At 41.1% G+C, this 26,064-nt stretch overlaps 1 protein-coding gene across 8 annotated transcripts in view; it reads left to right on the top strand.

Annotated features, from left to right (window-relative positions):
• FGGY (FGGY carbohydrate kinase domain containing) overlaps positions 1 to 26,064 on the top strand; it is a 502,857-nt gene that overhangs the window by 376,722 nt on the left and 100,071 nt on the right. For all 8 annotated transcript variants that reach the window (XR_011144409.1, XM_068963998.1, XM_068963999.1 and 5 more), the window contains 2 exons: positions 4,576 to 4,723; positions 23,790 to 23,864. Coding sequence is in view for 7 of the 8 variants with exons in the window: in XM_068963998.1 (XP_068820099.1) it covers positions 4,576 to 4,723; positions 23,790 to 23,864 (223 nt within the window). In the remaining variant the exon portion in view is untranslated. The remainder of the gene's footprint in view (positions 1 to 4,575; positions 4,724 to 23,789; positions 23,865 to 26,064) is intronic.

The raw sequence follows: 26,064 nt of genomic DNA, 5'->3' as shown, positions 1-26,064 counted from the left end.
CTAAATAAGGAAGAACATCTATGTCAAACAAGGAAGCTTATGCTTTATCTTGAGGGCAATGGGAAAGAGCCACTAAAAGTTTTAGATAGGTATGGAGTCATAATCAGAGTTGCATTTTCAATGAACCACCCAGGAAGGAGTGCAGAAAACCCAGTTTGGAGAGGGCAAAATTTCAACAGGGGAGATAAGTTGAGGCCAAAGCTCTAATCTGGGCATTTAAGGAGGCATGCATAAAGAGTGGCAGTTGCACAAGAGAAAAGTATGCTGGTTAGAGGAATATTTAAAATAATAAATTAACAGATTCTGGTGGAAACTTAAATTTGGAAACTGAGGGAGAAGGAGAAGTCAAATATGATACCCGCTCTGATTCTGCCCCTAAAATTATTGAGCAACCACTGAAATGAGCTTGTTGTTGTTTAGTTGCTAAGTCTTGTCCAGCTCTTTTGTGACCCCATGGACTGTAGCCACCAGGGTCCTCTGTCCATGGGATTTCCCAGGCAAGAATACTGGAGTTGGTTGCCATTTCCTTCTCCAGGGGATCTTCCTTGCCTGGGGATCGAACTCATGTCTGCTATGTTGTGGGCAGATTCTTTACCACTGAGCCACCAGGGAAGTTAAGTGAGCTTGGCTTTGGTCAAACCAAGGAGCATAGAAGGAAGATTGAGTATGTCAGAAAAGACCATGTGTGTCCTAATAGGTATCTTTAGTTGAGATCCCTTTGGGCTTCCAGGGGAAAGCATTTGATGGGTGCTTGAATATTTGACATGGAACTCATCACAGAGAAAGAAGCTGGAGATAAGGGCATATATTGGAAGTCTTCAGCACTAGATAGTTAACTGGAGCCGTGAAAGGAAGATGGAATCATCCAAGGGTAGAGAAAAAATGAGAAGAGGACTGTGGACTGGACTCTGAGAGTCTTCATATACTTAGGGACAGAGGAAGAGAACCAGCTGGAGAGGAGATAGGAAACCAAAAGAGAACCGTGGCCTGGAAACAAGGGGATAAAACAAATGAGTAAGGAATGGTCATGCAGGACAAAATGCACAAGACAGTTCAAGTGAAATAAAGGTAAATCATGGTCCACTGGAGATAGCGGCAAAGAGGGGACTGATCTTTATGGTGGGACCAGTCTTAGTAGAACAGGGTGGGGGAAGGCAAAGGGGAAGTCCAAGCAGAATACCTTTTACAGTGGGTCAAGAAGTAGGAACTAGAAAGAGTGTGGAAGCTTCTTTTCCAAGACTCTCTTTCTCCTAGAAAGGGCACAGATTCTTCAGTTACACCATGTGTTCTGATTTGGGATATGAAAGGGTGGTAACCATACTTTAGGTTAGCCTGTGAATCCAAAGAATTAAATGATTTATGGAGAAGGAAAGGAGAGATTCCAGGGGTCCTGTCTGCATTGAAGATTGTGAACCATAAAGTCTGAAAAAAAAAATCTTCCGACTTTTATATTTTAAAAAAACTAGAAATGAATGTCCTGTGATAGAAGCAAGAGGGAACTATTTATCAATCATCTATCATTTTGTAGTACTCAGGACTCCATATCTGTTCTTCAGAGCAGCCTATAAGGTAGAAGTATTGGCCCTGATGGCAAAAAAGTAAACCGGGCTTGGAGAGGTTTAGTGTGTCTGGTCAGCCACCTGGCACACAGTGAAGTCGCTTTGTGATTGTTGAAACTGTATTTTCTTCATACGCACCAAGAGTAGGAGAGCAAGGATTTCTCTCTGTAAGAGAGGATATATAAGCCTGGAATATTCATGAGAAAGAGGGAGACAGATCCAGTAAGAACAGTTAATATATGATTCCCAAGCTGAAAGAGGGCAGACCGCCATTTGGGAAAGAATTGATAAAACATACAAACTGAAACAAAGTCAGAACCAAAAAAGGCACCAGGCAAGGTTAAAATTATGTGAATAATGATGTGCATTTGTTATTTTAATGTTTTCCAAGTGCATTTCATTTTGAATGATATACTCAGATAGCACACATGGTAAGGGATAATTGAAAAAATGTGCAGGAGAATGGCTGCATTCAAAGAATAAACATACAGCTGCAGGGAGGTTAGGAGTCAAAGGGGGTAAGCATAGGCCCCATCCCCCAGGGATCTCATTAGTGCATGAGTGACCATATATGTAGAAGCTAAATGAATCTCACTGTTTGCAAAGACCCACAGTAAATGAGACAATGACGAATCAATAGTAATTAGGCCAATAGATTCTTATTGACCCAGATGTCTGAAACCAAATTCCCTGCTCTGAGATTCCTTGAGAGACAAAAGATTTATAGACATGTGCTTTTTTTTTTTTTAAATCCCTTTACTCTAAGTGCAGTGATGTTTTTCTGAAGCTAGAATTAATGCAGACTCTTGACTTCTAGGTGGAAAGGATGTTCTTATGGCCATTGTTGACCGGGTGATTCTGTTGGACCAGGAGCAGAGAAGCTGGGAAATGTACAAGCAGGGTACAGTCGGATTCTCCCCAGATGTGTGGTTCTGGCCTGGTCATCTATGAAGACCTCAGAGGACCTTGCCTGACACTATCATGCGTGCACTATGCTCAGTCACTTTAGTCATGTCTGACTGTACAGACTGTTGCAAGCCTGTAGATTGTAGCCCGCCAGGCTCCTCTATCCATGGGATTCTCCAAACAAGAATAATGGAGTGGATTGCCATGCCCTTTTCCAGGGGATCTTCCCAACCCAGGGGTCAAGACCGAGTCTGCTGCAACTCCTACATTGCAGGAAGGTTCTTTACCCCTGAGCCACCAGGGAAGCCCAACAGTATCATAGAATCATTCTAAAACAGAACTTAAACTTGGGGCTTTGACAAATCATTCCTGGCCAGAGATACAGAAAGCACCTGGCTTCAGAATCACAGAGAGGGTTTAAGTTTGAACTTGGTCATCACATGTCTTCACTCCTTACACATTCCGTCTATAAGCGGTGTTACCAGTACCTGGCTCCCTGGGTTGTGGTTGAAGGCCAGAGGAAGAAGGAGCAGCAGTTAATGTTGTTGTGGTTAGTAAGCCTTTTCCCAACAAGATTTTCATTTTCTGATACAGGTTGAAAGATTTTTCCAAACGGGAATGAGATGTCAGGTCAAGGACCAAAGAGAGTGCCTAAGGAGGACTGCCTGCACCTCCACCCAGCACACATCTCACAAACACACACACGCACACATACATTCTCACAGACACATGCAAGTACTTACATAGATTAGTTTTGTTTTTCTATATTTTGTATCTTGGAGTTCTACATAAAATTTATATATTGTTAGAGTTTGAAAAATACCACTTGTTTGTTTCTTTATACCTAGTGTAAAAAATTTTCAGGAATTTCATAGGACCCAGAAAGGCATTCAGTTTCACAGAACTAGAACTAGGAATCGCTGAGCTGTACCCCTAAAGCATTTTAAATGTAAATAATAAATATGTTAGGTATCTTATGTATCAGCATCCCTTGGTCATTGATCTCTTACACTTTTTTTACTTGCCATTATTCAAGTTGTGTTTTTATACTTTAAAGCTATGGTTCCAAGGCCAACAGTGGGTGGTGGCATGGGATACTAGTCCACTTTCTTCTAGAATTGTCATTTCAAGAGAAGCAAGCACCTTTAAAGAGAGGAAGGCTAACCAACTTTAATCTTTGTGTCATGCAATGAGATTTCACCCAGTAAGGTGAAATTTCCTACTCATTATATGTATGGGAAACTGAGGTTCAGAGAGGTTAAGTCACTGGCTTATGTCACCCAGTGAGAACAGGTAGAACCAGGATCTCTATCCAGCATGGTCTTGGATACAGATCTTGGTTCTGCCTGCCCTAAGCCCATCCTCCCAAGCCCAACCTCTCTGTCTCTCTCTCAAGTAAATAGACTGAGACAATGAGAAAGGTCATCTCTTTCATTCTACATATGAAGAAACTAAGGCTTAAAAAGAACAAGAACTAATGCATTGTCATTAGGTAGGTTTGGGTTGGAAATCAAGTCTCCCAGCTGTTGATCCCAACTGCATCCAGCCCATCCTATCACTGCTTTCAGCAAACTCGCATCTTGAGTCTGGGAACTTACATTTGTCTCCATATGTCAAATTATTATTACAATTAGTAATACTGATTTTTAAAAATCCTTTACATACGTGTAGCACTATACAGTTTGCAGAATCGTGTATCTTCACCTACATAGTCTCCTTTGATCTTCACAATAATCCTATGAGGTCAGTTGGGCAGGAATTATAAAGGCTTTTTTTACAGATGCAAAAAGAGTGGTTCAGAAAGTTTGAATAACTTTTTCATGGTTACATACCTACTATGGAAAAAAGCCATTTTTGGATCTGGTCTTCCAAGTCCAGACCTTTCCACCTTCCACCAGGACGGGCTTCTTGTCCCTGGTGAGAGTACAATGTGATCTGAGAGTAAGGTTTGCTGATTTCTGTAAGTTGGGGGTGGTTTCTTTGCTGAAGGTTTTGGGACCCCACTTACATTCTGGATCTGATGTGAGAGTACAAACAGTTTCTTTCTGCAGAGCAGTTTGCTCCCTGACCCTACCCCCCCTTTTAAAAACAACATCCTCTTCTCTTCCAGACGCCAGAGTGTATATGCATATTTGAACAGTCACCTGGATCTGATTAAGAAGGCTCAGCCCGTGGGTTTCCTCACTGTTGATTTACATGTTTGGCCAGATTTCCATGGCAACCGGTCTCCCTTAGCAGATCTGACACTAAAGGGCATGGTAAGTAACAGTCAGTTCTTGCACGAAGGTGAAGGTGGGCCAAAGGGCTCCAGAGCTGGAAGAAGCAAAGTTGAGGAGAAAGGAAAAAGAGGAAATATAAACAAAGCCGGCCAACAGCCCACTGGCTTCTTGCAGATGTACTGCTGTTGAGAAGGTTCTTGCAACTACACAGGACGATCTGCTGAAAGTTCTCATTGTTTCTGAGCCAACTTTGAGAGTGTTAAAAGCAGGATTTCTTGCTTATAGCTACTGCTGCCTCTTTGTCCCATGGAGCGAATAGAAGTCGTGAGCCCCTGCCTATGCAATTTTCCTATTTACATGAGTTTGTGGAGTCATGTTTTCCATCTCTATCTCCAGGCTGCTGGGTAAATAAGTGGTAAATATTACCACCCATGGTCTAGCTTGCCACAGCCACACATCTGCCTAGGCTCTGAGTCAGGGATGTTTAGAGTGTAGGCTAACATTATTAGAATTTCAGATAAATATTGGTAAAAGTAAAATAAAATTAATAACTTATGTTAGTGGGTAAATTCAGCTGTAGTGACCTTTAGACTCACTTTAGGTTCAGAGATTTGGAGCTGGAGGTGCCAGCCTGACCTTGGTGAAAGTGCTCATAACTACCTAAGCTAAGGGATAATATCTCGATGGCCAAGCAAGATTGGGTGGCTAAGAGTAGCTTAGCACTAAGAATCGTGTTTGAGGATGGATGAAGCATGTGAAAACTAGGGAGAAAGAGATAAACTTCAGGTCCAAGAGGCCAGGAGAAACCACAAACAGGAAAAGATGAATTCAGAATCCAGCTGTCCCACTGAGAAGCAAAGTGTGAGGTGCATTAAGGCAGGGCTTTAGAATGGAAGCCCTGAGCAGTCCAAGCTTCATGCACCATGTGACAGTGGAGCAGGCCTGCTGGCTTGAGGAACTTCAAGACTTAGCAAGCTTTGGTTTCGTGGTTAATTCTATTAGGATTATTATAAATATTTTTGTGTAGCCAACAGAAAGACCCGGTCTTTACTTTCATTACCTATTTGACACAATCAACTTTTGTGTATAAAAGAGAGTCATGATAGAAAAGAAAATTGGACATAGCAAAAGCAATGTCTGTCTGGAGTCCGTGAAGCATGCCCATGCAAAAAAATAATGAACTTGGCCTCCTATTTGGCCCATGGAAACAGAAGAGGAATGTCCAGAGAGGTCCATGTGCCCTAGGCTACAGCTAGAAAGTCATACTTTCAAATGACTGACTTTCTGGGTACCAACAGAACTTAAGGGAAGGACACATTCTGTATAAGTACAAAAATCCATGTCTTAGACACAAATATCTAAAGCAAAATATAGGAGACACTTAAAATGTTAAAGAAGGGTCTTCCCTAGCTGTTCAGTGGTTAAGACTCCATGCTTCCACTGCAAGGGACCCAGGTTCAATCCCTGGTTGGGGAACTAAAATGCCACATGTCACATGACACAACCAAAAAGAAAAAAGAAATAGAATGAATGAAAAGCTGGAAACAAACAAATAAAAATTAAAACTTTTAAAAAATGTTAAAGAAGTTAAGAAGGATGACTGGTTCATAAAATGACACCCCCCCCCCAAGAAAAGCATGGTTGTATCATAAAATGATCGTGGCTCTGAAATCCAGGGCTTGGATCCAGAGTCCTTCCCTTGGGGTCCTTACCTTGAGACACCTGCTGTACCAGCTTCACTACCCAGCATGGCAAGTGCCATGGCTTCCCAAGGGCTTTGTCTGTTTCTTAAAACCAACCCTGACATCCAGAGACTTAAGAATTGCCATCATCAGGATTCCAATAAAGTTAGCTCAAACACAAAGTAGGATTCCAAACAAGCCAATGAGTGCTTTGAAGAGCATCTGTCTGATTAGATTAAGTACAAAATAGGTATGTACTCACCAAAGGAGATGTCTTGCATGGGGACATATGCCCAACTGTATTAAAAAATCCTGCTATATTTTAAAAAATATAATCTTTCTTTCTATTGAAGCAGTATGTGAATACAAGTTTGTTTCTTGATGTATTTAATGTCTTGGCCATGCAGTGCAGCATGTGGGGTATTAGTTCCTGACCTGAGATTGAACCTGCACCCCCTATAGTGGAAGCACAGTCTCAACCACTGGACCGTGAGGGAAGTCCCTGTATTTACTTCTTTAGAAATTTTACTGTTTTATAAACATACTTCATACATCACCTGATGTTTCTTAGCAGGGATTTCCCTTCACAATTGCCCTTGGGTTGGCCTTACGTTTGAATAGCTATCATGCTATGAATTTATCTCACAAACTGGAAGGAAAAGATGATCTTAGATAAGATACAAGAAAGGAAATCCTAGGCTAGAAATTTCTCCCCAAATCTCATTTTTAAAAAATTTTTATTTAATATTGGAGTATAGCTGATTTAAAATGCTGTGTTAGTTTCAGGTGTACAACAAAGCGATTCAGTTATACACATACATATATCTATTCTTTCTCAGATTCTTTTTCCATATAGGTTACTACAGAACGTTAAGTAGAGTTCTCTGTGCTATATAGTAGGTCTTTGTTGATTATTTTATATATAGTAGTATATATAATTCATCCCTCCCTAACACCTTTCCCCTTTGATAACCATAAGTTTGTTTGTGAAGCCTGTGAGTCTGTTTCTGTTTTACAAATAAATTCATTTGTATTATTTTTTTAGATTCCACATATAAGTAATGTCATTGATATTTGTCTTTCTCTGTCCAACTTATGTCACTTTTTTTAGCATGATAACCTCTAGGTCCATCCATGTTGTGCAGATGGCATTATTTCATTCTTTTGGATGACTGAGTAATATTCCATTTTATATATGTACCATATCTTCTTTGTCCATTCAGCATCTGTCAATGAACATTTAGGTTCCATGTCTTGGCTATTGTAAATAGTGCTGCAATGAATGTTGGGGTGCCTGTATCTTTTAAAATTATGGTTTTCTCCAAATATTTGCCCAGGAGTGAGATTGAAGTATCTGTTTTTAATTTTCTTAAGAAATCTCCATACTGTTCTCCATAGTGGCTGTACCAACTTACATGTCCACCAACAATGTAGTAGGGTTCCGTTTTCTCCACACCCTCTCTAGCATTTTTGTTTGCAGAGTTTTTGATTATGGCCATTCTGACTGATGAGGTGATGACCCATTGCATTTTGATTTGCATTTCTCTAATAATCACGAAGAATCAGACATGACTTGGCAACTGAACAACAACAACAAATAATTAGTAGTGTTGAGCATCTTTTCATGTGCTTTTTGGTCATCTGTATGTCTTTTTAGGGAAATATCTATTTAGATGTTTTGCCCATTTTTGATTAGGTTGTCTGTTTTTTTAGATTGAGATGCATGAACTGCTTGTGTATTTTGGAGGTTAATCCCTTGTCAGTTACCTCATTTGCAAATATTTTCTCCAATTCTTTGGGCTGTCTTTTTGTTTTATTTATGGTTTCCTTTTCTGTGAAAAAGCTTCTAAGTTTAATTAGGTCCCATTTGTTTATTTTTGTTTTAATTTTTATTAATCCTAAGAGATGGATCCAGAACGATATTGCTGTTATTTATGTCAAAGAGTGCTCTGTCTGTTTCCTTCTAAGCATTTTATAGTATCTGGTCTTATATTTAAGTCTTTAATCCATTTGAAGCTTATTTTTTGTATGGTATTGGAGAATGTTCTAATTTATTCTTTTACATATAGCTATCCAGTTTCCCCAGCACCACTTATTGAAAGACTGTCTTCTCTCCATTGTATATTCTTTCCTCTTTTGTCATAGAATAATTGAACATAGATGTGTGGGTTTATTTCTGAGCTTTCCATCCTGTTCCATTGACCTGTATTTCTTTTGGGCCAGTACTATACTGCTTTGATTACTGTAACTTTGTAATGTAGTTTGAGGTCAGGATGCATGATTCTTCCAGCTCTATTCTACTTCAAGATTCTTTTGGCTATTCAGAGTGTTCTGTGTTTCCATACACATTTTAAAATTTTGTTTATCTAGTTCTTTGAAAATTGCCAGTTTGATAGGGGATTCTGTAGATTGCTTTGGGTAATATAGTTATTTTGACAATATTAATTCTTCCAGTCCAAGAACATAGTATATCTTTTCATCTGTTTGTGTCATCTTCAGTTTTTTTCATCAGTGTCTAATAGCTTTCAGAGTACAGGTCTTTTGCCTCCTTAGGTAGATTTATTCCTAGTTATTTTATTATTTTTGATGTGATGGTAAATGGAATTGTTTCCTTAATTTTTCTTTCTGATCTTTCATTGTTAGTGTATAGAAATGCAACAGATTTTTGCATTTTCTTTTGTTTCTTTCAACTTTATAGAATTAACTGATGAGCTCTAGTAGTTTTCTGATAGCATCTTTAGGATTTTCTATGTACAGGATCATGTAATCTGCAAACAGTACCAGTTTTACTTCTTCTTTTCCAGTTTGGATTCCTTTTATTTCTTTTTTCTTCTCTGATTGCCATGGCTAGGATGTCTAAAATTATGTTGAGTAAAAGAGGCGAGAGTAGACATCCTTGTCTTGTTCCTAATCTTAGAGGAAATCCTTTTAGTTTTTCACCATTGAGTATGATGTTAGCTGTGGGTTTGTCATATATGGCCTTTATTACATTGAGATAGTTTTCTTTTATGCCCAGTTTCTGGAGAGTTTTTAATCATAAATAGGTGTTGAATTTTGTTGAAAGCTTTTTATGCAGCTATTGAGATGATCATATGGTTTTTATTCTTCAGTTTGTATCACATTTGTATCAGTTTTCAAAGCACTAGATTAATTTGTGTATATTGAAAAACCCTTGCATCCTGGGGATAACCCTTACTTGATCATGGTGTGTGGTCCTTTTGATGTGTTGTTGGATCCAGTTTGCTAGTATTTTCTTGAGGATTTTTGTATCTATGTTCAAATCTCTTTCCCTCAATCCAGTTTTGGATAACATCCAAGTAATCACCCAGAATCTATTTGTCATTTTATCCTTTTGCCAGAAACTACAGTGACTACTTTCTGCAACACTCATTCAGGAAAAATTTATTTGATGCCTACTGCTGCTGCTGAGTTGCTTCAGTCGTGTCCGACTCTGTGCGACCCCATAGATGGCAGCCCACCAGGCTCCCCTGTCCCTGGGATTCTCCAGGCAAGAACACTGGAGTGGGTACTTTGTGCCAAGTCCTACTAAGAAAATCCCAGTAGGGGATGAACAATATATGATTTATATAAACAGGCGATGGGGATGCAAGTTCAAGCTCCAGATGCCACTCACTGTCCAAGGCTCTATAGACATATAGAAAATGAGGGCCCACCATGGTCTCATCAGTCAAGAAAAGCTTCAGATAGGAGGTGACATTGACAAAAAGCTTCAGATAGGAGGTGACATTGACACTGAGTGAAATAGAAAACAGCGTTTATGAACAAGGGAATCATAGTATGTGCAGTGCTCTAGAGGGGAGGAGAGCATGGTGGGTGAATGTTTACAATTTTGGGGTCCATATGTCACTGTCTAACCAGTGATAGATTGCACTTAGCATTTTATCTAGGTAATAAAAAATCTCTCAGAGAACCAGTGGCCACTCACTGTTCTTCTGCTTCACCAACAGCACACTCTCCCAATTCTTTTTTCTCTCCATGGTTGGCTCTTTTCTCTTACCCTTTATTGATCACCTACTATGTGCAGGCCTAGGCTAAACTGAGGGGAAACAGACTTAGAAACTGTACCTGTTCCAAGTTCACATGATAATTGGGGGCATAGTGTGAGTGTGTGTGTATGTGTGTGAGTGTGTGTATATGTGTGTATGTACATACTGTAATACAGACATCTGTACAAGCCAAAGGAAAAGTGAAAGTGAAATCACTCAGTTGTGTCCGACTCTTTGCAACCCCATGGACTGTAGCCTACCAGGTTCCTCCATCCATGGGATTTTCCAGGCAAGAATACTGGAGTGGGTTGCCATTTCCTTCTCCAGGAGATCGTCTCAACCCAGGGATTGAACCCAGGTCTCCCGCATTGTAGGCAGACACGCTTTACTGTTTGAGCTACCAGGGAGTCCCACAAGCCAAAGGAGGTACTCAGTAAATGCCTGAGTTTGAATCTTTTAGGTGGCATTTGGGCAGCAAACCCTGATGCAGCCTTTCTCTGCTTCATTTGAAAATATCTGTGAAGATGCAAGAAAAAAGCGTAAGCTTGTGCTGACTTAAACAATTGAGATGACATTCAACTAGAAAAACTAGAATTGACACTCTCAGGGAGAATCTGGGAAGGTTTAACAGAATCAAAAAGATTAAATGTATTTAATGACTTGTTTGAGAAATATAATGTCTGACATATGAATAAAATAAACCATCAGACTTGCAAAAGTTGGGACCTCTCCACTTCAAATGCAAGGTTCCTTTAAGCCTAAAAACAGAGCAGTCATCCCTCTACTCTAATGCTGATGGTTAAGGTTTTTTGTTTTGTTTTGCTTTGCTTTTTGGAAGCAGCCAGTGCGCTTGGTTTCCCAGAACTCTTCCACAACCCGGACCTTATCTTCCCTTTGAGTTCAGTCCATTAAAAACTGCCAACCCAAGTAGCCAGCTGGGCTGGAAGGCTGATTTGGGATGTATGCTGATGGGCTGCAGTCTGAGGACCCTGAATCAAACTCTCTTAATGGGGCAGAGATAGGGAAACTCTGTGAATTTGACAGAGGTGGGTAGCTTTACATGTCTGTCATCTGCTCTAGGGTTAGAAAGCCAGGCAGTGGTCATCCCCCTTAGGCCAACAAAGCTACACAAAATAAAAACTGCTAGAATCTTGGAATTGGCAACTAGCTAAAGATCTGAAGAGGCAAACCCAAGTTACAGTGAGTGGAGCTGAGAGTAAATCATGTGTACAGTGTGCTGGGAAATACTGAATATGTATAGTGCCCTGGTAAAAGTGAATTAAAAAAATAATAAAGTGAGTCCCTTAGGAAAAACATGTTGTATATAAAGTAAAAGAAATACCATTTTGAATGCTTAAGGGAAAGGCCTCTTAAAAATTACTTACTACTGATACCAAAGAGAATATTTTAAAACTTCTTGGCATATTCAATAGGATTTTTTTTCAAAGCACATCGCTGTGAAGGAGGGCAGAAACTTACTAGAAAAAAGTAAGTTCAGATAGAGAGGCAATGGAATGAGAAAACAAAGGAAATAATAAAGACAACTGAAATATAGTAGCAAGATTAAAGCCTACATTGAAGATTTGAATGCAAAATTCATAATTTGTACTAAAAAATAAGATCAGAGCTGTCACAAAGCAACATGTGCTTTAAATGTATTAGAAAAAATTTTTGATTGTAAGGGCTATGGCTTATTTCATTTCTAATTTCAACAGTGCTTAGATCAAAGATGGGCACTGAATAATTGCCTTCTGGTTAAGCAATTATTTCAGCCTTCACTTGCCAAGGGAGGAAGGAACAGTGACCTGCCAAGGTCACAATAGCAAGAAGTAGCAGAGCTTAGATGAAAACAGGAATCCCAGCTTTTAGGATGCACACCCATGTGCTGTGTGCTATGCTTAGTCGCTCAGTCATGTCCAACTCTGCAACGCCATGGACACTGGCCCACCACGCTCCTCTGTCCATGGGGATTCTCCAGGCAAGAATACTGGAGTCGGTTGCCATGCCCTCCTCCAGGGGATCTTCCCAACCCAGAGATCAAACCCAGGTCTCCCACATTGCAGGAGGATTCTTTATTGTCTGAGCCTAAGGGAAGCCTATCAGGGAAGCCTGAGAATGCTGGAGTGGGTAACCTATCCCGAGGCTTCCTTAACTCATACCTCTGGACTTCATGGGATGCACTGACTGTAAAAAGGAGTCCCCACAGCTCTATCATGCATGATTTCACACTGAACCATACTCCGCAGCCCAGTCCCTGCTCCCCTTGTCTGACCACTAGCCTTCTTGCTTGTTCTCCCATTTTTCCCCTTACCCTGATTCTTGGATTTAAGCTCTAACCCTATCTTTTCTCAATAATGGTTCTATTTTTCTTTCCACCCTCACTGACTCAGATTTCAGAAGTAATCACCACTCCTGGTTTCACCTGGCTTTATTTATTTATTTATTTATTTATTATTTTTACTTTATTTTACTTTACAATACTGTATTGGTTTTGCCATGCATTGACATGAATCCACCATGGGTGTACATGCGATCCCAAACATGAACCCCCCTCCCACCTCCCTCCCCACAGCATCCCTCTGGGTCATCCCCATGCACCAGCCCCAAGCATGCTGTATCCTGCATCGGACATAGACTGGCGATTCGATTCTTACATGATAGTATACATGTTTCAATGCCATTCTCCCAAATCATCCCACCCTCTCCCTCTCCCTCTGAGTCCAAAAGTCCACTATACACATCTGTGTCTTTTTTGCTGTCTTGCATACAGGGTCATCAATGCCATCTTTCTAAATTCCATATATATGTGTTAGTATACTGTATTGGTGTTTTTCTTTCTGGCTTACTTCACTCTGTATAATCGGCTCCAGTTTCATCCATCTCATCAGAACTGATTCAAATGTATTCTTTTTAATGGCTGAGTAATACTCCATTGTGTATATGTACCACAGCTTTCTTATCCATTCATCTGCTGATGGACATCTAGGTTGTTTCCATGTCCTGGCTATTATAAACAGTGCTGCGATGAACATTGGGGTACCTGTGTCTCTTTCAATTCTGGTTTCCTCAGTGTGTATGCCCAGCAGTGGGATTGCTGGGTCATATGGCAGTTCTATTTGCAATTTTTTAAGGAATCTCCACACTGTTCTCCATAGTGGCTGTACTAGTTTGCATTCCCACCAACAGTGTAGGAGGGTTCCCTTTTCTCCACACCCTCTCCAGCATTTATTGCTTGCAGATTTTTGGATCACAGCCATTCTGACTGGTGTGAAGTGGTACCTCATTGTGGTTTTGATTTGCATTTCTCTAATAATGAGTGATGTTGAGCATCTTTTCATGTGTTTGTTAGCCACCCATGTGTCTTCTTTGGAGAAATGTCTATTTAGTTCTTTGGCCCATTTTTTGATTGGGTCGTTTATTTTTCTGGAATTGAGCTGCATAAGTTGCTTGTATATTTTTGAGATTAGTTGTTTGTCAGTTGCTTCATTTGCTATTATTTTCTCCCATTCAGAAGGCTGTCTTTTCACCTTGCTTATATTTTCCTTTGTTGTGCAGAAGCTTTTAATTTCAATTAGATCCCATTTGTTTATTTTTGCTTTTATTTCCAGAATTCTGGGATGTGGATCATAGAGGATCCTGCTGTGATTTATGTCTGAGAGTGTTTTGCCTATGTTTTCCGCTAGGAGTTTTATAGTTTCTGGTCTTACATTTAGATCTTTAATCCATTTTGAGTTTATTTTCGTGTGTGGTGTTAGAAAGTGATCTAGTTTCATTCTTTTACTAGTGGTTGACCAGTTAAACCCTTCCACTTTAGGTGCCTACCCTCTTAAATAGAACAGGGCAAACCTCGGTAATCCTTCCATGAGGCTTGATAGAATCACTTTCTTTTATTCTGGTAAGAGTTGGCTTCCTGCCATGTTACTAGCTGTTTCATTTCTCCTTCGGTGATGCAGGATTGACCTGTGGCACTGGACTCAAAAGAGTGATGGTTAGAGGGTGGGCAACTTGATAGTATGCTTGAACCAAGTAGCCACCTATGTAAATATTTCTCCTTGCCACTTGATAAATGAGGCATGGAGAGGTAAGGGGCATACATCTGATGTCTGAAAGGAGGCTGTGTAACAGCAATCAACATCAAAACGTTTAACACCAATGATTCTATGTTCTTTAAAAACAAAAACAATACTTTTTAAAGAAGTATGATGTGGTCATAGAGAGAGATGAAGCTAAATACCACCAATAATGGTTGGGTGTCTTAGATAGTGGATGTATGTGCAATTTTTATTTTGAATGATTGATTGGATAGCTTTTACTCAAGTGAAACAATAACGTGAGCACAGGATTTGAAGTCAGATGTAGCTTGAAAATGTGTCAGCTGTGTGTGACCTCTGAGGTTAGCTCTGTGAGGTCCGTCTGCTTGTCAGTAAGCAGGGGCAGCAGAGGCTTCCTTGCAAGGTCATTGTCAGAATCAAATGGAGAGACTGTCACATAGCAGACAGACAGCAATGACAGCTACTTTTGAATTGTAGGTCCTGCTTAGTGGCCCTTACTTGCATATTTACAAGATGGCCTTTGAATCCCAGGCAGCTGGTCACAAGCCATCCACCTTAGGCTCAGAACCAATGGTACCTACCAGCCACCAAGTCCTCCAGCCACAAACAATCAGCTAGAAAAACTAAACAATCACTTGGTCCATCATAGGAACCACGTTTCATACAAGTTTAGAGATTCGCCTTCTCTTTCCCAGGTTGCACTAGTGGTAAAGAATCCACTTGCCAATGCCAGAGACAGAAGAGACGTGGGTTCCATCCCTGAGATCTTCCCAAGGGATCCTGGAATGGCTACCCACTCCAGTATTCTTGCCTGAAAATCCCACGGGCTGAGGAGCCTGGTGGGCCACAGTCCATGGGGTCACAAAGATTCGGACACAACTGAGTGGCTGAGCACACTTCACATTTGAGTATTTAAATTATCAGCCCTCAGTTTCTTCATCAATATGGCCTGATAGGAAACTCCGCTTTGGTGTGCCTTACAAAACAGCTAGGGCTGTAGGAGTTGTAAAAGAGTCCTTGCCTCCTTGTGTACACAACCAGTATTTATTCTCAAATCAATATGACCTCTTTGTTATGGTGGGTTTTTAAAAATTCTTTTCCTGAAATGCCCACTCAGAGAAGTAAATTACCTCAGAGACATACCAGGAGGTGAGAACACACCATATTCAATTGGCTGAAACGCGTTTTCCCTGCTTCATTTTGCAAGTACAACACTACCCAGAACGGAAAGTTGTTTTCTGGTTCTTTGAAGAGCTGTGATTTCTAACATAAGGCCATATGCTGCTCAAACTGCTGGAGAAGTTGAGTGCTGTTCCAAGGGCTCTTCAAAGCAAGCACAGTGTAACGTGCGTGTGGAAAACTAGGAGGGAGTCAGGAAAGAAGCGCTATGAGATCTTAGCCAGTTCCCAGAGGACTGACTCCTAGCTATAGACGGACATTGCTAAACAGAGTCAGATGTGGGGGTGTAAGCAATTCTGGTGAGTGTGTGCAGAGAAGCCAGAGGCTGTAACCCTGTGGCTTCGCCTGATTGGGAGATAGATGATCGAGTTGGAAGCTCATGGACCAACTAAGCAGCATTTGAGTAATTTATTTGTAAGCCTTGGAAACATGTGGACTCTTTGACATGAGTTTATTGATTTTTTTTTGCTCTGATTTAATATTGTTTTATGTACCATTCTTTCACATATTGTTTTTGCCTATGAAAAATTGACTCCTATAATGAAGTTTAATATCCTCAGTATCATTTAACTGGTTTTCAGATCATGTTTTTTTTTTTTTTTTTAAAGCAACCAATTTACCAGCTAGTATGATGATTTGTAATAGGTGCTGGTTTTTTTCAGAAATCATGACCTACCAAGCACCATGATAGATGCCTTCCAAGCATCATCACCAGCTTTCTTTATAACCCTGCAAGACAGTATTATTACCGCCTTGAAAACAGTGGAGAAATTGAGGGTCAGAGAGTCTAAGTAATTCACTCAGGGAAGAAAAGACCAGAAGTAGTAGTAGAACCCAGTCAGTTCAAACTGAGGTCACTGACATTCTCAAATGAAAAATTAAATCTTTGTATTTTTGGCATTCCTTTTGCTCTGTTTTCAATATGTCTGAAATATTTCTCCCTCTGTTTAGTGATTTTTTTTTTAATTGCAGTATAGAATCAGTCTTCTCTTAGTGCTTTTTATCTTCCCTGTATACACCAAATGACAAATAAAACTGGGGTTAGGGGGCAGTGTGGATTGTGAACAGGATCCTTTCTCAAGATAGTGTATAATGATAAAAGATTGAGGAGTAAATCAGGTGGAAATCTGCCAGGAAGACCTAAGAGATGAATAATGGGAAATAATTAAGGCCAGAGGACCCAGGATGGGATCCAAGTTGTGTGTAAATCCAAGACAGGGTTATATGACAGGAAACGTGAACCGGCACTGGTGACCAAAACAGCCTTGTTTATACTGGTACAAGTGCATATTAAAACATATGATTATTTCAGATTTAGATTTTTTAGACTTAGGTTTAGCACATGAGAAGCAAGGCAGATGAAGGTGTGAAGTACCTGGTACATCTGTGCTGTGCTGTGCTAAGTCACTTCAGTCATGTCTGACTCTTTGCGGTCCTATGAACCGTAGCCTGCCAAGCTCCTCTGTGCATGGAATTCTCCAGGCCAGAATGCAGGAGTGGGTTGCCATTTCCTACTCCACCTGGTACCTCTGGGAAGCAGCAAATGGACCAGTGGTCCTGGTATAGAGTTCACCGACAGAACAGGCTGTGAAGGAGAGTGTCAGTCCGCTCTGCAGTTGCCACATGTGTGTCAGTTGTCCATTGCTTCTGTAGTACATTATCACAAGCTTAGTGGCTTAAATGTATTTTTTATAGTTATTTTTAAATGATTTATTTAGTCTTAGCTCTGCTGGGTCTTCGTTGCTATGCACACACTTTCTCGAGTTGTGGCGAGTGGGGGCTCCTCTTTGTTGTGGTGTTCAGGCTTCTCATGGTGGTAGCTTCTCTTGTTGAGGGTGCACAGGCCTCAGTGGTTGAGGTGCACAGGCTTAGTTGCTCCATGGTATGTGGAATCTTTCCAGACAACGTATCGAACTCTTGTCTCTTATGTTGGCAGGCAGATTCTTAACCACTGGTCCACAAGGGAAGTTCAAGGCTTAAATTTATTATCTCACAGTTATGTAGGTCAGAAGCCCAGCCTGGCCCAACTGGTTTCTCTGCTCCTGTTTTCACAAGACCAGAATGAAGGGAGGTTCTGGGAATAATCTGCTATCAAATCCTTCAAGTTGTTGGCCAAATTCAGCTCTGTGCAGCTGTAAGACAGAGGTGCCTGTTTCCAACTAGCTGTTAGCTAGGGATCCTCAGGTTCGAGAGGCCACATGAATGCCTTGGCTCATCGTCCTCTTTCTCCATCTTCAGAGCCAGCAATGGCAGATCAAGTCCTTCCCATGCTTTGAATCTCTAATTTCTACTTCTACCTCATCTCTCCTACATTATTCTACTATATCTCTTGACTGACTCTTCTGTCTTCCTCTTCTGCTTTTAATAGCTCACAGGATTACATTGGGCCCAAATGGATAATCCAGGGTAATCTCCCTATTTTAAGATCAACTGGCTAGTAACCAGTTCCATCTGCAAAGGCCCTTTATAGCAGTGCCCAAATTAGTGTTTGGTAGGGTAGTCAGGGGAGAAGGCAATGGCACCCCACTCCAGTACTCTTGCCTGGAAAAGTCCCATGGATGGAGGAGCCTGGTGGGCTGCAGTCCATGGGGTCACAAAGAGTCAGACACAACTGAACGACTTCACTTTCACTTTTCACTTTCATGCATTGGAGAAGAAAATGGCAACCCACTCCAGTGTTCTTGCCTGGAGAATCCCAGGGATGGGGGAGCCTGGTGGGCTGCCATCTATGGGGTCTCACAGGGTCAGACACGACTGAAGTGACTTAGCAGCAGCAGCAGGATAGTCAGGATGTTAACCTAAATTTGGCCTATCACATTGTGTTAATACATTTATATGCATTTCCCATTTCTGGGTGAGTTTTTGACAATGCCAAGTGTTAGTCTCCATCCTCGATACTGATAACCTATAAATATTTGGGGGAAATTTTATCTCCCTTTCTCTTCCAGGCTGCTGACTATCTGAGACCTATTCTCCAATCTCTGGCCTCTCTCCAGAGGTTTAACAGAAATCCTTCTCTGATCCTCCTTATTTCCTTGCTATACGCCCATCATCTCCTCCTTCATTATTGACTGAACAGCAGAGCGTTTCTTGTTCCTTTGTGTTCTGAAAAGCTTTCAGTCAATTCTCTTGAGCCTTGGATACTCCATCAAGCTCTGATGACCCTAGAAAATCTTATGACAGAGAATCCTGTTTTCTTGTCTTTCATAATCTTTAGAAACCCTTCGAGCTCTATTTCTAAGCATTTTTCTTACCAATATGCATAATCACTTAATTTTTTGAATGACTAAGAAGGGAAAAACTTAGCTAACTAAATTACTAATAGACCTTTGTTTATAATCTCAACTACTCCATGCCCTATGGACTTATAATTGGCATAACCAAGGTTTAGGGCAATTGTTCCTACAATTTATCATGCATTCAGGCCTTGCTAAAAATACAGATTGCTGGGCCCCCACCAACTAGAAGTTGGACCACAGGAAATCTGCGTTTAACTCAGATCTCGGGAAAGAGTTAAGAGATAAGCCCAAGTTCACACAGCTGCCTGGGGATACAGGATTCCAGCTGAAGTCCAGGGTGAAAATCATGTGTCTTTCCTTTCACAGAATGAATGGAAGTGTGTAGGTTGATAAGGACTAAGGCTTCTCCAAGAAGTCCTTGAAAGTGAGTCCTCCACTGTCCTATTGCTGGACGCTCATTAGGGGCACACTGCTCCTCCACACTCCTAGATGTCTCATATGATCCTGATGCTGACACCCAGCACTCTTTCTGCTCAGCCTTCCCCACCCTATACCACTACTGGTCTTCAGTCCCCATCGCTGATACCCTGGGAGTACCCACAGCATGTTGCAGGAGATCTTTTATTTCTATATCCCAATTAGTGAATGAGATTGAGCCCCTCATGTAATTCAGAAGAACAGAAGTGAACATTTATTAAGAGAAAAGGGAAGAGTATGAACATTTATTAAGCGTTATAAGTGTCTAGCTCTTGTCTATTTGGTACAGCTTGCATAAAAAGTTAGATGCTTTGCAAATGATAACTCATTTAATTATTAAATACCTTGAAGTATTATTATTCTTATTTTACAGATTTTTTAAAAACTGAGGCTCAGACAGGTAAAACTCACAATTGCCCTGCAGTCAATTAGAGAGAACATCTTACTCCAAAATGTATCATCTTTCTTTCACCTTTATAAATCCCAATAGTGCTTACATAAATGTTTTATAATCATACCTAGGAGGTTGAAATTATCCATTGCAGTACATGTCTCTTCAGCCACCATATGCCTCTAAATATTAATTATGAATGTTTTCTGTTATAGTCTTCATTTCACAATAGTCAAAATAAATAAAATATGCTTACCATTGGAACTCTCCATGGGGGCTTCCCCACTCATTTCGCTCTCTCCCAAGCATTTGAAACAGGTACATGTACATCTATAAACAGATTCCTTCCACTTACGCCTCCTTTTCATATCTTCTTATTGATGGAGCCATTCAGCCTTCAACCAAGAGTATCAGCTTCTCTGGCCTGTTCCAGCTTTCTGGCTGGTTGCAAAGCTGTACCTCCCCCAGGACATCCTGGCATCTCCAGGGCTCTGCCACCTCTTGCCATGATAGCTCCATGAGGGTCCTCTGTAGCCTCCTGAGTGGTCCACATGACAGACACACCTTAGAAAGTGTGTGATCCTCGGATTGGAAAGATCCCCTGGAGGAGGAAATGGCTATCCACATTAGTATTCTTGGGGCTTCCCAGGTGTCTCAGACAGTAAGGAATCTGTCTGCAATGAGGGTTCTGCCTGCAGAATCTTCCTGCAGACTGGGTTTGATTCCTGAGTCAGGAAGATCCCCTGGAGGAAGGAATGGTTACCCACTCAAGTGTTCTTGCCTGGAGAGTTCCAAAGGAGACTGGCAAGCTATAGTTCATGGGGTTTCAAAGAGTCAGACATGACTGAGCAACTTAACACTTAAACTGACTTTCTTTTACTGCAATCTCATAGAAATCACTTCTCTGATGAGGAAGAGAAAGTGTGGAGGTTGAAGGAGGGGGAAGAGCATGGAGTAAGCAACTATTAAGTGATGGTCCAGTATTTTCTTTCTTGGGGTGTGGAGAAAATATACCCACTCCACCTCTGTGAATTTATGAGAGGCTGAGGTAATAGATACTGTCTTTCCTGTTGGTTCAGACAGGAAAGAATCTTCCTGCAGTGCAAGAGACCAGGTTTGATACCTGGATTGGGAAGACCTCCTGGAGAAGGAAATGGCTACCCACTCCAGTATTCTCGCCTGGAGAATTCCACGGTCAGAGGAGCCTGGTGGGCTAAAGAGTCAGACACGACAGAGCAACTAACACTTTCACTTTTTTTTCACTTTTATAATTGCATATGACAGAGAGGAATAGTATGTTAGAAGAGAGAATGGCATTCATAAAGAAAAAGGAGCATTGAAGTGCCACACATTCAGCAAGTGTTAGTGCTGCTGTGTACCAGGCTCAGTGTCAGGCATGGGAGATACTGTGGTGAGTAACACAGAGTCTGTCAGAGCACCTAGGTTCTGGCTTCCATGAACCTCTGGATTATCTCTTAAGCAAACTGTTTTCTCCTCTGTGTCGTAAACCTCTACGGTATCAGTGTGGTTCATGTTCTCCTAGTTCCAACATTCTTACTGCATATTTAGGCCTCTGGAGAACTTTCCGAGAGATGTTCCTTCAGAGTTCTTGGCTGGAGAATATGTACCCAAGGGCTCCTTTCTGGTTTCTCCTTCAGACTTCCCATGCTCCTTTGTGTTCATATCAACACCACTACTATCATTGAGTGGCTTCATAATATGCCCCAAAAAATCCATCAGCAGGTAGCTCTGCTGAATTCAGAAATACCCACTTTAGCAGACTTAGATGAGTAATCAGAATAGCTGGGTGACTTCCCTGGTGGTCCAGTGGTTAAGACTCTGTGCTTCCACTGCAGGGGACGTGAGTTCAGTCCCTGGTCAGGGAACTAGATCCCACAGGCTATGCAGCCAAAAAGTTAAAATATAAATAAATAAATGTACATGAGCCGTGTGCTCAGTCGTGTCTCACTTTTTGCAATCCCACCAAGTGCAGCCTGCCAAGGCCCCTGTGTCCATGGGATTCTCCAGGCAGGCTCAATACTGTAGTGGGTTGCCATTTCCTACTCCAGGGAATCTTCCTTATCCAGGGATCCAACCCACACCTCCTGTATCTCCTGCATTGCAGGCGAATTCTTTACCCACTGAGCTATCAGCTCCCCCCGCATAAAAAACAAACAGCCAGAACACAGGATGTTAAGTGAGAACAGAAAAGATGAGACACTGGTGAAGAGAGGGGGACTGACCATGGGCAGAATCACTCATAGAAGACAAAAGGTGTTTCTGCTTCAGAATGAAGGCAGTGAGGGAAGAATTTTTCACATGATCAGTTTACTTTTGAGAATAAGCACTAGCTCCCTTGTAGAGAGGAGCAAGCCCCATTTGAAACAGGAAGATTTGATCAGGAGCTATTTCAGCAATCAGGAAGAATGTGCTGAAGGACCTGGATTAAGGAGGTGACTGACAGGATGAAGAGAGGGGATAGATTCAAAATAAATTTGGGGGCTCAAGTATACAAGACTTGGAGACTGATTAAACACAAGAAGGGAGAGAAAAGTCAGGGGAAAGTGCTCCCGGGTTTCTGGTTTGGGTAGTGGAGAGATATCTGTGCCCTGTAACAGGCCAAGGCTGACGCCTTAATCCTGGCCCGGGGTAGAATCTGGAGAAAGGGCTGGAGCGACTGAAGGACGGAGACCTGGGTAGATCACTAGGCTCCCCCGTTTTAGTACAGGCTGCATGTCACCACTTCATTGAACTCAGGAATGTAAATACCGTTGCTGCTGCTGCTGCTAAGTCACTTCAGTCATGTCCGACTCTGTGCGACCCCATAGATGGCAGCCCACCAGGCTCCCCCATCCCTGGGATTCTCCAGGCAAAAACACTGGAGTGGGTTGCCATTTCCCTCTCCAATGCATGAAAGTGAAAAGTGAAAGTGAAGTCGCTCAGTCGTGTCCGACTCTTAGCGACCCCATGGACTGCAGCCTACCAGGCTCCTCCGTCCATGGGATTTTCCAGGCAAGAGTACTGGACATAAATTAATTTGTCATGAAAATCTAAAGTGAACTGTGGCGCTGATGCCCACCAGCTTCAGACTAGACTTAAGAAACTGGCAGTCTTCACCCTCTAAATGTCCCAAGAGAACACCTTCACAAATGGGAGGCATGAAAGTGAGACCATGAGCAAGCCTTGAAACTACCCAAATCCAGGAACATGTTGTCCTGGAACCTCTCAGAGATTGACATGCTCCATACAAAAGCATGTGGTTTGGATTGACTTTAATGGAATTCCCTTGCAAACCACAGATTCTGAATTATCCCCTAGTAGGTATAACATTTGGAGAAGGCAATGGCACCCCACTCCAGTACTCTTGCCTGGAAAATCCCATGGACAGAGGAGCCTGGTCCATGGGATCGCAAAGGGTCAGACACGACTGAGCGACTTCACTTTCACTTTTCACTTTCATGCATTGGAGAAGGAAATGGCAACCCACTCCAGTGTTCTTGCCTGGAGAATCCCAGGGATGGGGGAGCCTGGTGGGCTGCCGTCTATGGGGTCGGGCAGAGTCGGACACAACTGAAGCAACTTAGCAGCAGCAGCAGCGGGTAAAACATTTATAGGAGACATGTTAGTTTACTCTGAATACCCCACTGATTTCTGACAGTAGCAGAACTCAGAATAAGATCATCTTTTACTAGAATGCCAGTGCTACATGTTGATTTCTGTAAGCCAAAGAAAATAGGTGTTGGTAATAAAAGAATAATGTTTTTAGATAAGAAGAAAAATATTTAATTCATTCCATCCTAATAAATACCAAACACAATCTCCTAAAAAAAACCACACACAATCTCCTTATACTATTTGGTTTGTTTTTCTCTAATCCAGGGCAAGGCATTTTCTTTGGGGGAAGAAAGAATACTTTTTCCAAGTCTGGAGATTAAACAATTTAGTAGTCGCTTCACGTTCAGCTTACAAAAAGGGGATTTGCATATGAACTTGCTTCGGCAAGAAAACACATCTGAGCATGTTTCATGGGAACTATCTCTAACCATGGCTCCATCTTTTCTTTTCTGCATCCCTATAGGTCACTGGATTGAAACTATCTCAGGACCTCGATGATCTTGCCATTCTCTACCTGGCCACAGTTCAAGCCATTGCTGTAAGACACTTGAATGCCACTTTTAAAGAGATTTAGGTCTATTGATAAAGTTGAGACTGCGTATCCCCCAGGACACATCATATGCTGTTGTGACAGAGATTCTAGGGAGCTTGCCAAAAATAGATGCTTGTCCAGAATGAAATTCTGAAGACCTTTACCTGCTTTACTAATAGCTTCACATAGCTGAGAACTAAAAGGAGTTAAAATCTTAGAACATCTTACCTACTATTTATCTAATTTGTCTTCTAAGTTCAATTAAATAGAAGCAAGCAAGCAGATGCCATGTTCTTGTGCATTAAGAAGAGCTGGCATTAAGAATGTCCAGATTTATAAAATACGTGATATTGTTCACTTTGCAAACGCATCCAGTCCGGGGTTCCTTTAAATAGTAAGCTTCCTTGGAACGTGAAAATGTTTGTTTTTATAATTAGTTGCTTAAATGAAAGCATTGGATGGTTAGGGAAGGAGAAAGGGGAGAATTCAGTGTTAGGAACTCCTAAACTGAAGATCAATCAGAAATGAAAACAAGTTTTTAGAAGCTCAAGCATCACTGTCTAAGGACTCATTCTCTAGAGGTGATCTGTGAGTGAGCTACAGGAGGGCTCTAAACCCTGAAATAACATATGAAAGATTGCATGTATGTGCATGTTAGAAAGTGCATTTGGTTTTTTTTTTTTTTGCCTTTTTTTTTTTTTGAATTTCCTTACCTTTTTTTTTTTTTTTTAATTTTAAAATCTTTAATTCTTACATGTGTTCCCAAACATGAACCCCCCTCCCACCTCCCTCCCCATAACATCTCTGTGGGTCATCCCCATGCACCAGCCCCAAGCATGCTGTATCCTGCGTCAGACATAGACTGGCGATTCAATTCTTACATGATAGTATACATGATAGAATGCCATTCTCCCAAAGGGAGTGAGTCATGGCCTTCAGGATCTCAGAGCTGGTAGGAACTCCAAAATAACAATAATCCAGTGAGGCTTAGTTGCTCTGCTCCAGAAAGGGAGTTGGGGACTAAAGGAAAGAAGAATCAGTTCACTGAATTCTGAGTCATAATTTATTTTTCAGAAATATACCTACTTAAGCAGAATACTTTCATTTATTTATGCTATATAGATATAGCTATATGCTATTCAATTACTCCATTCTCCACATACCACTTTCATATCCTGATTGGTTTAAAGAATAGAATTACATGCATATTTTTTATATATCCATATCATCAACTAAAGTACTTTCCTTATGTTTGGGTTTACCCAGGTACCACATACATACAATAAAAGAGCTGAGTTGGCCAACACAATTAAATAATCCTTTTTAGTTTATAAACAAGTTTATCTAGAAACAACTTATTGAAGCAACTGTCTTATTGATTTAAGAGCTTGTCTAGTCCAGTAATACCAGTCAGCCTGCTTTATTTATGGGAACTTGGTATAAAAAAAAAAAAAAAGGATAGTTCTGACATCTCTCAAAATGGCAAGAGTGACTAGTATGAAATGATGAAAAAATGGAGAATAGAAATATGCATCAGTAGTAAAGGTAGTTATTTAGTGATCTTGCTTTATATTAAAGATAATAATAATAAATGATATAGTTTTGAGATATTATGTACCAGGTAGTAAGCTAAATATTTTACATACATTATATGACTTTACCTTATGAGGGAGGAATTATAATCCCCATTCCAAAGATTAGAATCTAAGCCTAAGTGAGGTTAATTAACTTGCTCAGTTTCATACAGCTAGTAAGTGGCAGAACTGGGATTTGAACCCACAGTTTTGTAAAATAAAACTGGATATACCGTGTATTGAGGAGCTTTTATTTTCTGATGTCAATGTGTGGAAAGTCTTATAGTGGAATGAATCACAGGCATTAAAATGAATAATCCTGGAAAATATCAGAGCTGCATAAGGCTCATCCTTCTGAGTCCCTACTAAGAGGGAGACATGAAGAAGGAGGCTACCCAGAATGAGCCAAGGGTCACCACCATCTGATGACCATCACTGTTCCTTCTCACTGATGCCCACTGCCTGTGCCGGGCACCAAACAGGGTACCTTACCCACTGTGAGTAACCCTGTAAGTAGGTGAGCGTGTCTCATTTTACAGACAGGGAACACTGCTTGCCAAGGTCAGACAGCCAGTGCATGGCAGAGTCAGAATCTGAACCTCTGTCCTTCTGCTCCCTGGCTTTTGCTCTTT

This window comes from Capricornis sumatraensis, chromosome 2, assembly GCF_032405125.1.
Source record: "Capricornis sumatraensis isolate serow.1 chromosome 2, serow.2, whole genome shotgun sequence".
Classification (NCBI taxonomy): Eukaryota; Metazoa; Chordata; class Mammalia; order Artiodactyla; family Bovidae; genus Capricornis; species Capricornis sumatraensis.
The sequence above is the reverse complement of the archived record's forward strand: the minus strand, read 5'-3'. Positions and strand labels throughout refer to the sequence as shown.